The 17610-nt window shown below is 34.9% G+C and overlaps 1 protein-coding gene across 10 annotated transcripts in view; it reads left to right on the forward strand.

The window, feature by feature from the left end:
• The window catches only part of LOC101742254 (cAMP-specific 3',5'-cyclic phosphodiesterase), a 632766-nt gene that overhangs the window by 375654 nt on the left and 239502 nt on the right, over positions 1–17610 (forward strand). For 2 of the 10 annotated variants that reach the window (XM_038019024.2, XM_062674971.1), the window contains exon 2: positions 12788–12994. The exons of 7 other annotated variants lie outside the window; for them this stretch is intronic. In XM_038019024.2, the coding sequence (XP_037874952.1) occupies positions 12849–12994 (146 nt within the window). In that variant the 5' untranslated portion in view covers positions 12788–12848. Of the gene's footprint in view, positions 1–12759; positions 12995–17610 lie in introns of all 10 variants that reach the window. One more of the 10 variants, XM_021348176.3, reaches the window with a different exon arrangement.

The raw sequence follows: 17610 nt of genomic DNA on the forward strand, positions 1-17610 counted from the left end.
CGCAAACGTGTATTTTAATACTCGTAGATGCTGAAGCAGACATTGAGGTTTTGCAAAAACAGATGTACATGCTTTTCCTTGTATTCAGTGTCAAAAGATTACATTGTAGCCATTTCTGTACTTTGGACATTCCCGCCTCAGCAAAAGAATGAGCATCATGCCATGTTGATCCGCTAAATATAATTGCTGTGTCATCCGCATAACACAGAATGTCTGCGTTTGTTAAAGAAAGTTCAAAAATATCATTAATATATAATATAAACAAGGTAGGCCCCAGAATACTACCTTGCGGGACACCATATTGGTTAGTCTGTAGTCCACTGATTATAGATCCGACCTTAACACACTGTTTTCGTTCCATTAAATAGCTACTGAACCAATTTAGAGCGATTCCGCGTATGCCTAAAGTATCTAACTTCTTTAGTAAAATTGGTACGGAGACAGTATCAAATGCCTTTGTTAAATCAAGGAATACGCCAATACAGAATTTTTTCTCACTTAGTTTTGACGACACTACAGTTTTTAATAAAGATACAGCATCCTCAGTAGACTTCCCCTTACAAAACCCAAACTGTCTGTCAGAAATGAGATTTCGAGATTTTATGAATTCAGTCAGTCTTATATTTACCAATCCTTCGAGTAACTTGGAAAAAATACACAAGAGTGAAATAGGGCGGTAGTTATCCACTTTATTTTTAGGTCCACTTTTATATATCGGGCAAACTAACGCTGTCTTCCAGGCATCTGGAAAAGTTCCCGCTTCAAAACTACCGTTGAAAATTATAGTTAAGGGCTCAAGCAGTTCGTCTTTAATATTTTTGATTAAAGAGTTATTTATTGCATCGATACCTGGTGCTTTATCATTAGAAAGATTTTTAATGAGAGCTTCGACTTCTCTGTGATCTGTAGGGTGCATGAAAAAGGAGTCAGCTGCCGTACGGGAGATTTTTACAGCACTCGCCAATTCGCATTCAGACTTTGACAAATCCTGTAGTATTTTATCTGCCAGTGTTTGTCCAACGGTTGAGAAGTGGGTATTACACATTTCAATGGATTCCGATATATCATGACTGCCTTCCAATGACAATAGTTCAGTGTTTTCAGTTTTAGTTGTCTTCATATTGCATATTGTTTTAATAGTTGTCCAAAGTTTTTTCGGATTCTTTTTAGATTTTTCCAACTCGGCTGTTTCATACTCTGCCTTTAGCTTACGCAACAAAGATATGAAAAAATTTCGATATCGGGTAAAAATAAGCTGTAGATTTTCATTATTTGGATTATTTCGAGCTTGCATATGAAGTTTGTCACGATGGCGCATGCACCGCATAATTCCTGGAGAAATCCAGGGTTTCAAATTATATTTAGAACGAGACACTTTTAGAGTGCGTGAATGCTTTTCGAGAATATCCGATAAAACCTTGGTGAATACATCATTTGCTTTGTTAATATCTTTAAAGGAACACAACTCTGACCAATCTACAGATTTCAGCTCTTCCTTAATAGCTACGATATTTCTTTTTAGTATAAATCGATCAGGTTTTTTCACTTTATCCCTGCCTAGGTTTATTCCAATCATTGCCATGTAATGGTCAGTAATCGAACTTTTACACACAACACCAGTAATACAAGTATGATTTATGTCTTTCACATATATGTGGTCAAGGCATGCAGACTCTCGAGTGGGCTTAGTTATAGCTGATAGAAACCTATTTTCTGCCATGAAGGATACGTATTCAAGAGACTGCGCATTCGGTAAGGTATCTAGTATATTGATATTAAGGTCTCCAGCTATGATTATAAGTTGGTTACCTAAGCCTTGTACGCAATTATCTAATGTGGTAAGAAAATTATCCAAGTTTCTATAAGAGGGTGAACGATAGATGCCTAGAACTACTATGGACTCAGATAGTTGAATCTGTAAGCAATCTGCTTCCTCGATTAGAGGTTCCGACACAGTAACATTCCATGAACATTTGACATAAGTGACTACGCCACCATTTTGATTACTGCATTTAGTGGTATGGTAAGCATTATATCCCGGCAACTGTGGAACAATTGTAGTTTCATTTAACCAACACTCTGTAAGTATTATAATATCGTAATGGATATTTAGTCTAGACAAATGTACAAGAAATTGATCAAAGTTTCTCCTAATGCTTCTAATATTAAAAGTTAACACCCTAAAGTTACGATTTTTCAAAAATAGACTTTTACAATGCTCCGGTTCATCTATGACCTGACAATCGATTTGGATCGAATCCAAGTCTCCGTCAATGTCATCATTTATATCCATGTGTAATAAAAAACATTCCAAATACGCAAAGAAATGTTCACCATTAGCATACAATGCAGCGCCATTAATAGCATTAATTTTATATTTACATCGGAATCATTTAAATGATCATATGTACGGAAAATATTATTCTCAAATATAAGTAAAATCACTGGAAGTAAAACAAATCCCACAAGCAAAGACCATAAAGAACTGTGATCTATATACAATTTTTCCAAGTTATACAGAGTACAAATATATAGTAAACATACGTAATCCAAATTAAACACTAAAGCTCCAGCAAGACAATCAGTGAAATGAGCTATACACACACTAATTATACTGTTTATACATAACGAGAAGAAATAGGGAAGGTAGTAAAAAAGAATATGCTCCTTAGTTTGCACCACTGGATTATCACACAGACTGTTATACCTCGATATTGTTACATCCGACAGTAGTTTTCGTGTTAGCAAATAACCGATCCAGATAACTTTGGCTTCGCAGTTGCACTGCTGCATTCCCCTCACGCCGCCTGACATATATAGCGCCACGGTTACACCAACAATAAGCGTACCCTTCTTTCTTCGCTCTATTTCTAGCATCTCGAAATAAGATTCTATTTTCTTTAGTAAGCCTCTCATTGAAATATATATTTTGTGGTGTTCCAGGGGCATCCAAGTCATTACTTTTTATATTCCTACGTGATTTAGATGCTTTTAGTATTTCGTCACGCTTAGATCTACGCAGCAAACGAACAACAATTGGTCGCGGCATCCTATTTTGAAGTTCAGTTAAGCTAGGAGGAACTGCAGAACGGCGAGGCCCCACCCTAGTGATCCAGTCTACATCTTTCTCATCCAGTTCGACACCCAGCTTCTTAGTTGCAAGCTGAAAAGTATGTTGCAAATTCTCTGCTGGAGACTCCGGGATTCCAATCAACTCAATTTCATTTAACAGTATATTTTGAGCCTGTATGTTTATATCACTTTGTATTTGAGATACCGCCGATTTAAGATTCGTGAACTCAAGATCCCGTTTCTCTAGGTACTTCATACGGGTATCGTTGGCCTCAATTTTGGCCATAAGTTCTTCCATACGGTGATGAGAGTAATTTAAGGATTGAGTTACCTCTTCTAGTCTCATACTTATTTTACAAAGTTCCTCTGTCAGTCTTTTTATGTCATCTTTACTGTTCTCTGCAGTGGGCTCCTTCTTACGAGTCGTTATATTTTGGCCGTCATATGTACCTCTTATAGGAGTAAGACTGTTATCACCTCCTTTTTTGTGTGCAGCACAACAATCAGGACACTTCCAAATCTTTTTTCGATCTACAGGAACCAGAGAGATGTCTATACAGAGAGGACAGAAAATTTTCGTACAAGATGAGCTGGTACAACGAATAGAACCTAATTCTTTCGTTACCTTTAGACAACCGGCGCACTTCATTTTTAATTTAATTCGACTGAAAGTGTGTATAGTCAAGCAATTGATCCGTTTCCCTCACAGAGACAAACACGGTATGATTTCTCTCAAGACTGTTCTGCGTTACTAATCTTTGCCAAAGACGTCACAGTTTCGATTTAGTGCATCGTATAATGCACCTTACGCTAATGTAGTTCTTAATACTCGTGTATATTAACGAATATTGCTTGCGCGTAGCGCTTGTACTCGTAGCACACGTAACACTACCTACAACGACTTTTTTAAAAACACATGAAATTAGTTCGTTAATACACTTATTTTTGCACAGTTGGACTGTAAAAATATAAAAGCACTGAATATTTGCGAAAAACTAAAACACTGCAATACTTTAAATGTAAAAATATACTGTATATATGGCCAAAAATTTGATTTATTGCGGAGCGGTTTTAACAAAGTGTTTACTGTCAGAATGAGGTGTCAAAGTCATTCTGACAGTAAACGAATTTTAAACGAATTTTGCATTTTGATAAGTCAACAAATTCATTATGGTTCAAGTAGTGTTATTGTACGGCCTATTCGCAATATACACAGGAACTGGGTTAACGATTAATCTTACGCTAACTTGTTTATGTGTAACTAGCGACCCGCCCTCGCTTCGCTTCAGAAACTGTAATTTATTATTGATTTCTCCACTATTTAATGGATGTTATTATACATATAAACCTTCCTCTTCAATCACTCTATCAATTAAAAAAAACCGTAGGAATATAGGGACAGAGAAAGCGACTTTGTTTTATACTATGCAGTGATGATCAAGATATTATCACTTTCTTCTTTTTAGTGAGCGAAACTTTGAATTAAGAGTAATGTACAACAAGCCTAAGAAAAAGCCACATATTTTATTTTAAACATGTGCTTCGAGGTCTATAATAATAATTACTTATCAGATTTAATTTTAAGCGTATTCATTACTATTAAATATCTAAAACACATTTTCAATAAAATTTAAATCAAAGAACGCTCTTAACTAAGATATAGAACTTTTTCAGAAAAGTTCCAAAATAAAATGTTGAAGCTATTTGAAAATTTGAAAGCACTCTCTCCGATCGGTTTTTCATTCCGAACAGGAGTTGAATTTGAAAGTAACATGTTTACGCGGGAGCTACACGTCGATCAAATTAAATATAAATAAATAAATATTTACTAACAATCACGCCACGTCAACTGATCCCGGGATAAGTTCGTAAAGAACTTGATTTACAGGTACCAGATAACGGATATAAATGTAAGATTTTTATTATACACATACATATATTTAATATACATCCATAACCTTGGAAAAAACATTTATATTTATCATACAAATATCTTCCCTTGGCGGGATTCGAACCCGCGACCCCCTTGTGTAGTGACCATGTCACTTACCACTACACCAGACGGCTACACTAGACAAGCAATTCGCTCTGTGTATGACTACAAAGAGCATCTTTAATATTATTAAATCGATGTGTTTCTCATAAAACTTCGCTATTTTTAAGCGGGCGGCGATGTTCTTTTGTGATGCTATAATATTTGTATTAATAAACGTTAATTTTGAATCTGGCACACACTGGCATTTTTAATCGCCTCTCTAAATTGTTTTGATGTGTACGGTAATCATGTTTTGAAAGCCGAAATACCTACTTGACGCTTAGAATTTTTGTCTCTATGCGAATGATGCCATTAACCATGACAATGCCGATGCCAATAAAAAATTGATTGTTATTTCCTATTTGTGCAGCACCTGCATTAGTACCTAATAAATTACCAAAAATCTGTTGAATTAATCGTTTTTAATTTATAAATATTATGTTGTACAATGTTTTATTTTGGCTCTGATTGTGTAGATTGATGAGTGACTAGTGGAAATCATAAACAACACAACGTCAATAGTGTCACCCACCTCGAGACAAAATCTCAGTTGCTTCATTCAACGGCTACCCCACTCTTCGCGGCATAAATAGGCAAGATTATGGGAACTACCTGTGCGGGCTAAATTTACGTCCTATTCACGCCAGGTTGGAGTTTTTAAGTCATCCACCGTACTCATCAGACCTTCGGCTAGTAAAATTCTGCTTTTGCCAAAGTTTGAAAAACTTTTTAGTATGGAATAATTTTAATATCCGAGAGGCAATACAAAATGCCTTTGAATAGTTTATTGGCTCTCGTACCTCTGACTTCTTCAAGAAGGGTAATTGAATAGTTACCAATGCACTGCCAGAGATGCATCGATGGCTAAGATGCATATTTTGATTGATAGAAATAAAAACGATTTATAAAAAACTTCTGTATACTAAACGAAAATTTCGTAGATAAAGCCCTAATATTTCATCAAAATATTGTATTCGAAATAATTACTAAATACAATAACATCAGAGTATCGTTAATGCTGAGGGTTTTACAATTTTTCTGCTAATAAACAAGGCAGCATTTCGAGTCATAAGCTGCACCCATGAAGTTAAACCGCACCTACTTTTATAACACACGATGATATCTGCTGAATAACAGTAATGCAATACAATACCCGGCGATAAATATTGCACATCGACCGTGGGAAAGAGACGGTTAATTTTTGCAGTTTTTGCTTCGTAGAGCGTTATATCTGTCGCACATTACCTAATTGACATTTAGTTTCCATAGATACCGGATCATTGGTGTTTCGTCACACACAGGTAACGCTCTACAACAAAAACAAAATTAGACGACTAAGTCTCTTTCTAAATATCGACTTGCAATATTTATTGCCTGGTACTGTACATTATTTGCTCATTACGTACGTACAGAGCTTTCGCATCAACGACCGTTACAATGATTTAAGCAAAAGTGAACTTTATGTCATGACGATAAAAATATTTTCTCTAGCTTAATTGTATATGTGAGGTATTAGCGAGCTGACCGAAATGTCAAAATACATAGTATTAAACTAATCAAACTCTAAATTTCAAATATCTTTTAAAAAACTATTTGGTAACGCCGAGTCAGTGTGCTTAGTGCGAGTTTTGTAACGTTCTAGATAGCGTAAAAGTTAGCTCTTATTTGTATGGAATAAATAAATAAATAAAATAAAGATTTACTAACAATCACGCCACGTTAACTGGTCCCGTGATAAGTTCGTAAAGAACTTGTGTTACAGGTACCAGATAACGGAAATAAATGTAAGATTTTTTATTATACTCATACATATATTTAATATACATCCATAACCATGGAAAAGACATTTATATTTACCATACAAATATCTTCCCTTGGCGGGATTCGAACCCGCGACCCCCTTGTGTTGTGACCATGTCACTTACCACTACACCAGACGGCCGTTAAATATAGGATATAATAGGATCGTTTGTGTACGTTTGCCGCTAGGGGCGCTGTACTAACTGCATACAAAATTGGCTTAACTTTTACGCTATCGAAAACGTTAGCAAACTAGCACTAAGCACACAGATCCTAGTAAGTAAGGATATCCTTGCAGATTAACAAAAGCAAAAACAAATACCTACTATAATATAAATAACATCATTTCATTTATTCAACGAAGAATTTATTGACATTGTTTTTCTTTCAAACTTGGGAAAATGTTACTTTCCAAATTTATTTGATCTATGACACTAAGCGAAAACTGGGACACTAAGCGAAAACAAAATAAAATGAAAATTTATTGACAAACAGAACAGAAAATGGTACTCAACTATTCTCTCCTTGCCTATGTGAACAGATATTAAACTAACTTCTTAACAAAACCTACACCTTAAATAGAGAGCCTCCATTAATATGGCGCTGTTAATAAGACTTTACATCAAAAAGATTTAAATTACTTCAACTTTTAAATGGAGACACAGTCTTGATTACTTTTGTTTCCTACGTTGTTATCTACGTTGTTGTCTACGCCAAAGTTAAGAGCAGTAAACAACATACAATGAGGATTTTATACAAAAATACATTGATCTCAGCCTTGAAGGTGTATTTCGAAACAAGCTAATAACAATCATAATAAAAGAATAACGCTTTCTTTTCAAAACAGCACATTTGAACGTTTGTATATTGAACACATTTTTTTAGAACGATAGGTAACTATTATTTCAGTATCATCTTATATTTTGTTTTTATTATTAGAAGACAAAATTAACGGACAATCAACGACTTAGTCTCCTAATATTCATTCATTGAGTAAGCCCAAGCTGGTAGGTAACATCGTCCTGCCCATTTATCCTGTGAAGCATTATATTTATAGGTTTGAAAGATTGGTGAGCTTTTACACGACACAATTGAGTTTTATGTCTCAAGCTGGGTGACGATATTCACGTACTGATATCTATGGGTTGCTTTATACCAAGTGGGACGTCAGCACGTTGAAACATTCATGCATTAAATGAAAACTATATTAAGCAGTATTTTCTTTTTAAGAAAAAAATTAACAAAGCTAATAAGAAAAATTTCTTCAACCACTTTTTTTTTTTCTTTTTTTTTTCTGTTACAATTATCGGCAAAGATAACGCTTACACGCAATTACACACATTAAATACTATGCAAATGTGAACTGACTGAGCTATCTTCGCGCAAATCAGATGAAAAACCCGCTCTGGAAGTGGGTAACCTAGTTTATTCTTGGTTAACAATTTATCAAACGCGAAAAGCATTGGCTATTGTGAAAACTTACGTTCGACTCAACACCGGTTTTCTTGATTGCAATCTTCGGACGCGATATTTTGTTTTCAGAGATTTTCGTGACGCGTAAATAATATTTAAAAGAAAGTACGGATTAATTAAAGTCCGGTGTCCGGTCGTCTAAATTTGTTACGAAATTATATCTTTGCTGTGAAAGTTTTTATTTTTGGATGTTTGTTACTCAATCTCGGAAAAAAACGGTTGAAATTATTTGGATGAGTTTCGATGAGATTTGCGATGAGATTTCACACAAAGATAGTGCTTAATCTGTATAGGATTTACATAGGATATTTTTTATCACGGTATGCGATATGATCCGGTCAAGGCATTATTATATTAAATTGTTACATTTGTAACGTGCGCGAAACTTATGTAAAATAAGGTATATTTATTTGGTTTATTTTAAGTTATTAAGGTCTATCTATTAATTATAGTAATAAATAAACCTATTAATAAATAAGATAAAAGGGTAACCACTTATCGGATAACATCATTTGTATTTCTATATATACATTTTTTTTATTTTTTATTTACTAATAATCACGCCACGTTTACTGGTCCCGTGATAAGTTCGTAAAGAACTTGTGTTACAGGTACCAGATAACGGAAATAAATGTAAGATTTTTATTATACACATACATATATTTAAGATACATCCATAACCTTGGAAAAAGCATTTATATTTATCATACAAATATCTTCCCTTGGCGGGATTCGAACCCGCGACCCCCTTGTGTAGTGATCATGTCACTTACCACTACACCAGACGGCCCTAATTTTTTTTTTTAATTGTGGTCATAGTCTTGCGGTGGGCAGCGGCTTGGCTCTGCCCCTGGCATTGCTGAAGTCCATGGGCGACGGTAACCACTCACCATCAGGTGGGCCGTAAGCTCGTCTGTCTACAAGGACAATAAAAAAAAAATTAAAAAAAAATACCAATCAACCACCGACCACTATTGACTTTCGTAATATTGTTACCGATTCTGTTCCTTAGTCTTGTGCCTTCTGAATCGTTCTCGGCTATTTAATTGCTTATACCAATATTTTTATCTTTTTTGTATATATATTGCATACATATCTTTAACTTTTTCTGGCATTGTCAAAATGACATCATGTGAAGAACGGTTAGGTATTACCACTCTATTTCTAGCGCCAAGTAGTAATTCGGTCCGATTTGATTAATCAATATCGAAATATCAGAATATAATAAAATGTCACGCGCCATTATTATGCAATTTATGATTAGTCAAAAGTTAGTATCTGCATTTATTCATTGTAGGGTGTATTGTGAATCTGCATCACTATCCTTTATATTTCTGCCCTGAAGCAGGCATGTGTTTTGGTTTAAAGTTGTGCAAACATTATACTAAGACATACAAGTAGAATTTGAACCACAGATATGGAGCGGGTGGTGGTATTCACGCGGTAATGTCGAAATGCTTCGATAACTATTCACCAGAGAGACCGCAAGGGCGCTTATCCATTTAGTGCGATAAAAAACTTGCTTGTAACCTTCATATTTTTACTGGTGGTAGGACCTCTTGTGAGCCCGCACGGGTAGGTACCACCACCCTGCCTATTTCTGCCGTGAAGCAGTAATGCGTTTCGGTTTGAAGGGTGGGGCAGCCGTTGTAACTATACTTGAGACCTTAGAACTTATATCTCAAGGTAGGTGGCGCATTTACGTCGTAGATGTCTATGGGCTCCAGTAAGCACTTAACACCAGGTGGGCTGTGAGCTCGTCCACCATCCTAAGCAATAAAATTAAAAAAATCCACAACGAATAAAGATTTACTTCTCAAACTAGCTATATTCAAATTGTTTTCTATAGTAAATAATTTCTCTAAAATGTTTTTTTTGAATTCATAAAATTTGTACCAATGTAAAAAGTCATCAAAAATTTCCTTATGTCTACTAGAAATGTCCCCATTTCTGTATCGCAGTACTAAATCTTGTCCCGATACGAAATATATCCTTCGGGGAATATCCTAAATACGTTTTGGGACTAGCTACATCCTAATCTTTGTTTCACACAACTTCGACAAGGGCAAGACGGACAATTCAATAAATGGAGAAACATTTTCGGTCATGTTTATTATAATTAAAAAACAATAATTTAATTCCAATTTTCTTTGTTCTTAGATTATCATTTATAAATAAGTGACTTATTATTTTTGTAGTTAGAATCTAGAGTACAATCAAAATAAATATGTTTTGTGTAATAAACGGGTGGTATTTTAAACTTAATAGCGTAGAGTTTTTATTTTGATACATACGAATTTCTCTTATAGTTTTCGTATTCCATTGGCATATCGAACTTAGGTCTCGGAGGAGAGCCTGTTTTTCAATATTTTTTTTGTAAAAAAATGTGTCGTCCCGCTCGTGGCCTATATGACGACTGAAAAGTCGAATTTAGTTAGTGTCTCAGTTGCATTGAAAAATTAGTATTATAAATAGAACACGTGATTGTTTCGCAGCTAAAATAAGAACAGTGGTCCGAGCCTGTAGAATTAAATTACTAAACACGATCTAGCTTCATAGGGCGAGTACAATACCGAGTCGTTTTTTCTCAAATGTAAGCTGTTGCTTGTCGTAGAATAGCGCTTTCGGATGTTGGGAGCTTTTCATTTTTGGTACTGCTTAAGAAGTAGTCTTCGGCTTAGTATAAGGAAAAGCGGCTTCGTCTAAGGTGATGGAAAGAGAAACTAAAGTAACTATACTGAGATCTTAGAACTCATATCTCAAGGTGGGGGGCGGCTTTACGTTATAGATGTCTATGGGCTCCGGTAACCACTTAACACCAGGTGGGATGTAAGCTCGTCCACCCATCTATGCAATAAAAATAAATGAATAAAAGAGACCACGACGACTTCAAATCGATTAAACTTATTATTATATTAAGTATAATTATTATATCTATATATCAATACGTGCAGCATAAACTTTGTATCCTTTTTTAACGAAAATTGCGCGGACGGACATTTTCCACACTTATAAAGAATATAGAGAAGAAGTGCACAATGCTAATATTTTTTTAAAATAATGCATAAAAGATACATTAAATCAATAAAGAAAACATTACACACACTACATACCATGTATTTGACGCACACACGCATGCATACTATTTATTGTCAAACTTTTCTTATTGACGTCTGTTGTCAAATTGAGATTTAATATTGTTTGTCTTTGTTAATATTTTTTATAGTGTAGTCTTGGCGAAATTTGTGATTATAGAAGTATAAAATACAATCATAATAGTGTACAAACTTACAATTCCAATTAATTATAGTCAAATTTCGACTACTGCGGGACCTTTAGTCTTTATTAAACTACGGCATCGGTAGCGTAATAATCAATGATCAGTGCTTGCATCTATCGTAAGCGAAGATGCGGGAGCGATCGATAACCACAGCTGCGTGTACATTTGAAAAGCACAATTCTTCGAGGATTGGAATAAATTATTGATTCTCTGAATGTTACATCACCAGAGATGAGTTTGGTCTCTCTTACAAAATGTTACGTAAAGATAAATGTGAATATTAGAAGGGATAGACACCAGTTTTTTTTTTTTGTTACACATCGTCACAATTCGTTCAATAATTACGTTAATTTTTTTATTGAAAATGCTATTGACAGCACTTTTTTCATTATTTTAAACTTTATAGAAACATTCTTAGCGTTATTGCTTAGACGGGTGAGCTTGCTCACGGCCCATCCCGTGCAAAATGGCATCGGAGCCCATAGACGTCTACAACGTAAATTTAGAGACAAAATATGTAGGTATGCTAAATCTGTTAATTATTTAATCTCGAAGCTTTAGACATATTTATGTTCGGAGGAAAATCGTCTGGGTTTTCCCGCGGAAATGTTTTTGAAACACAAAAGATTTTGGATTCATTCATCTGTGGGCCCACCGAATTTGCGGTAAAATTATTACTTCACTTTTATATTCCGTTATATTATAATTCAATTGACGGATAAATCTGATTTATAAAAAAACAGGCTTATTTAAATAAGTACGATTGCTTTGAAGAAACCACAAAGCTTCCTTCTATTGCCTCGTTGTACACTACTCAATCTAAACACGCTACCTTCTCAACTAAGTTAAATTTCTCAAAGTTTGACTCATAAACATATTGTTCTCACGGATAGGTACAACATAAACTCCAGTTATCCCCCGTGTCGTGCACACAACAGTGTTTAATTAGATAACTTTGTTGATGTTTGAGCTGTGTCTGCATTCATGATTGTAATAATGTTACTTACACAAACAAACCAAATTTAAAATGTTTTGTTGTTGTTGGTGAATATTTTGTTGTTTTTGCGTTTTTTCTTTACTTTGCTACTTTGTTATTAAGAAAGTGATAGCTTCGTTTTTTTTATCAGTGAAAATTATTGAAAAGTGTCATCTGTTATCGTACGGGCGTAACTAACGCCACGAGTGAAAATGCTGCCAATAGCAGAAACAGATGAAAGCACCACCACGCCATCTGCGGGAACGGGGAAACAGAGGCGAAACCGTATCGTTACAGCTGAAATGCGGGCGGTACGCCGTCGACGGGGTTGGACGGTAGTAGGTTCTGAAACAAGTTGGTAAGTTTCACTTATTTCACTAGATGGCGCTGTTATAAAAATATATCAAGTAGTTTCGATTTCTTAACTATCGATTCAGTTTTCATAGTAACAACCACCATTGGTTTAATCTTCCTAAGCATAAAAATAAAAATCACTCATCCTTGAATTATATAAATATTGTTACAAAAACACGGGTTTCTTTGATAAACAAAAAACTGAAATACAGAAACGAAATAATTAAAGACGAAAAAAAAACACAACGAAAACCAACAACAAAAATCTCTGAAAGTTGTTTTATGTATCATTTATTCATTAAGGTAAAAACTCATTTACATGTTCACCCCGAGGCAAGAAAATTACTTTTGCGGTTCGCAAATTATACGAAATAATAATTTTGCGTTACGCTTAGTTAGTTCAAAGCTATGTAAGAATGTAAGCCAAAGGTGAACAACTTTTGACATAAGCCCTGCTATTTTCCAGTTTCATTTTATTTTAATATGACAAGGTTTGCCATAGGGCATCCGCGTTCGAAATTTAAAAAAACATTCCTTCATTGTCGCATTTCCCATAGTTCTAATAACCACTTTAAAATTTATTGATGACTGAGGTCGTCTAGGCATTATGTAATTATAAATCATAGCTCTCATTTTCATAGTTGGTATCACGTCTCTGCCTATTTCTACCGCGAAGCAATAAATTGTCCCTACTTAAATGGTAAATTCAACATTCCAATGTAATGAAAACTTTGAGTTAATATCTCAGTGGTGTGAGCTGAATTAACTTTTTTTTTTTTTTCCTACCTATGCTGATAGCCTTGTGAGGCTATTTCAGCTTCGCCCTAACGTTTGTAGGTGAGCTCGCGAGGCTCAACCGGAGAGTTGCTAACACTGACCCTAGCAAGAGCAGTGCTTCGCAGAATCTACCACCGGATCGGAAACGCGACCCACTGAGAAGATCCGGCGAGAAACTCAGTGGGCTGTGTCTATGGGTTAGTTCGCTTGTCGAGCCCTTCGTCGCAAGCGACGGGTTCGACGAGAACGGTGACCGGTGCTTGTGGTGCCTAAAAGCACCGTTAATGGATCAGGAGGATCCGTAATGACGTGCTTTGGGGTGAATTAACGCTGAATCACTATGAGCTCCAGTAACTCCATAACACTAGTCGAAGCGCATGAATCCTTGTCTTTAAGCTTCAAAAGACCGCCGCGTACAGGGCTCTTAGAGAAAACAAAATTCAGCTTTATCGTTCTTGATTTTAAATGAACGTTTTTCTCGCAATTATTTTCTAAGATTTTATCTCAAGTCAACTAGATTTGCCAACGACTAACGCTCTAATTGGCAATTAGGCTTCAGCCTACGCTAAGCCCAAGCGCACTACAGCTTAACTTTGCATACACTAAAATATTTTCACGTAAAAATTGGATCGTTCCAGATAACGCTTTTCCGAAGATTTTCATGAGTCAACGTCGTGAATATTGGATTGAAATAATGTTTGGTTATTATTAACAGCTTCTAGTATAATTCTTTCAGGCGATTTTATCCCTTTCAAAAACATTTCTAAAGGCCTTTAAAATTTCATTTTTAATATCAAAATTTATACATACAGTTAATAATGAAACCCGGTCTCGTGCTCTATCGAAAACATCGTATTGTTGAAACTGCTTGCGCGTTATTACATTGTATGTTGATAGGTCTTCCTAAATACATACAAATATTCATTTTTTTATCATTATTATTTACCAAAAATTCAATGAGATTTTAAAAGTTAACGCTACGCTATTGGTCGTCTTGTTTGCCACGTCATAATCTTAAAGTAACTCTACGATTGTCTTACCGTCCAATTTCTCATCGAGTGAATAATATGCGATAAAGGATTAATGAAAGCCAAATTTGAAAATATACCTGTGCTTATAATAATATACGAGTATTTAAGATAACGGACTCACGCCTTTGAAGTCAAAGGTTCGTATGCGATAATATAGTTTGTTAAAAGAAAATTAATTGCGAATAAGTAAATAGCGATACAACTGGCTTCGACGAGCGAATAAGGGTATTATGCAATTCGCCTAAATTTTAAATAAAAAAACTTTAAAATTTAATATGTTGTTTTTTTATTTAAAAACGTCAAACTTCCCATATAACATCTAATCATCTTTAGGGGTAAACTGTTGAAAAACGTCATTATTTTTCGTTCTTATTTTTAAGGTTTATTGTCGTGCGAGTGGCAACACTATAAATCGACAGCTGTCACATGTGATTGCTCGATATTTTTTTCAAAAGGAGTGCTACACAATAGCAAGGGCGGATCCAGCTTTGGTGCCAGGAGGGGGTCACATAGTCATGGTCAAGTCAAGTACTTATAATTTAATTTTGATAACAATAGATACAAGTAAAAAGTAGGTAATTTATTATTGTACGTAAGTACTGTACTTAAAAATATTTATTCTTTATTGTACACTTGAAAAACTTAACACATCATAACTTGTACATATACACGTACATATTCTCATCTTCTCTTGAAGAAATCCAGAGAAGCACTATCACGCCCGGAATGAGGCAGATTATTTATATTCCATAACCGTGGTCCTAAAATCATTATGTTCAATATGTGGTCCACCTAGGTCCTGGAACCATCACAGGGGGGGGGGGGGGTCATGACCCCCATGACCCCCCCCCCCCTGGATCCGCCCTTGCACAATAGAGCTGCGCGACATTATGGTGTAAACCCATTACAAAAAAGGCTGAAGTTACTTTGAGGCCACATAAAACTTTCAGCCTAGAAATTGCGTAAGCGCTTTTATTTACCGCTTAGACATTTATCCGCTTCTTTATTATTTGATAAATTATATCCTAAATATTAAGCATATCATTAAAACTTTTAATCATGATGTATTTTACCTAAATCTAATAAAATCATAGTCGTTGTTTTCAAAGTGAATTCGAATCTGGAAAATAACTCTTGATTTAATTTAAGACTTTTTTAATATGAGCGAGGATTTTTGCGAATCCGCTGTATTATAATCCGTAACTAATAAAACGGGACTGTGCGAAAATTTTAATATCAGAGTATTCCCAGAAGTGGCTAGTCGATTATTTGTATATAAAGACCATTACAAGATGAAATTCAATTACGATTCTATTTTTATTTTACAACAGATAGATTGTTTGCGGCAATCCTAAACATGAAGTTTTATATGACTGGTTTTTGAATTTTGAAAAACAATAATAATTGTGGCAGCACAGTCAATGTAAGTCAATCAAAAATTTTGGTCATACGTGCGTGCACGTGTTGTAACTACATTAAAATAAAATAAAAAAAATAACCTTCACTCTGAATATATCGAATTATTGAAGCGACCAGTACAAATTACAGTCCACGCTCTACACATATATTATATAGATTTTTCCACCAAAAAATCCTAGGTACAACACAAACTACTATCTTAATATTGTATATTGTACTTACGTTTGATAAAACCACAACAACTATACACTGTTTTAAAAAAACGATCTCAAATAAAACAAATCTGTCGGAGTTTATTACGAAGGGCACATTTTTTCCGCACGAAAACAGACAGAGGCTTATGTATTCCAGGTTTCGAGGATTAGAAGATTTATTACGATGTCCATTTAGGATTATATATTTCACAATTCGACCGTAACATCAACGTAAATATCCTGAAGTGGTACATTCAGTTCTGTTTGATCTCTTGCACATAGAACTGTAGCATTTAACATTTACTCGATTTTATATATACTAGTAATCCCGCAGTAGTCGAAATTCGAATATAATTAATTGGAATTGTAAGTTTATTGTATTTTATACTTCTATAATCACCAATTTCGCCAAGATTACACTATAAAAAATATTAACAAAGACAAACAATATTCTATTCTCAATTTGACAACAGACGTCAAGAACAAAAGTTTGACAATAAATAGTATGCATGCGTGTTTGCGTCAAATACACGGTATGTAGTGTGTGTAATGTTTTCTTTATTGATTTAATGTATCTTTTATGCATTATTTAAAAAAAATATTAGCATTGTGCACTTCTTCTCTATATTCTCTATAAGTGTAGAAAATTTCATACTCCTCCATCCGCGCAATTTTCATAAAAAGGGATACAAAGTTTTTGCTTCACGTATTAATATATAGATAATGTGGTGATATTAAACGTCACGTATACTGTATCTACGCAACTTGGTATTTCTGACGTCCATAAGTGATGGCAGCCAGTCACTATCAAGTGAGTTATATGCTCCTTTGACTACAGAGCAATTAATTAGTAGGCAGCGGCTTGGTTCTGTCCCTGGCATTGCTGAAGTCCATAGGCGACTGTAACCACTCACCATCAGGTGGGCCGTATGCTCGTATGCCTACAAGGGCAATAAAAAAAAATTCTTTCTTGATCGCCTCATTGATACCATGGAGGGGCTTTGGGATTTAAAGATAATAGAATAAAATAGTAAAGAAACGATGCTGGAAGAACAAATTTAATTGATTAGTTAATAAATTAATTCTTTTTCTTTTTTCTTTTTAAGAATATGTTGATCAGTTTTTTTTTTTTATTGATTAGGTGGGTGGACGAGCTCACAGCCCACCTGGTGTTAAGTGGTTACTGGAGCCGATAGACA

Source organism: Bombyx mori, chromosome 22 (genome assembly GCF_030269925.1).
Source record: "Bombyx mori chromosome 22, ASM3026992v2".
Lineage (NCBI taxonomy): Eukaryota > Metazoa > Arthropoda > Insecta > Lepidoptera > Bombycidae > Bombyx > Bombyx mori.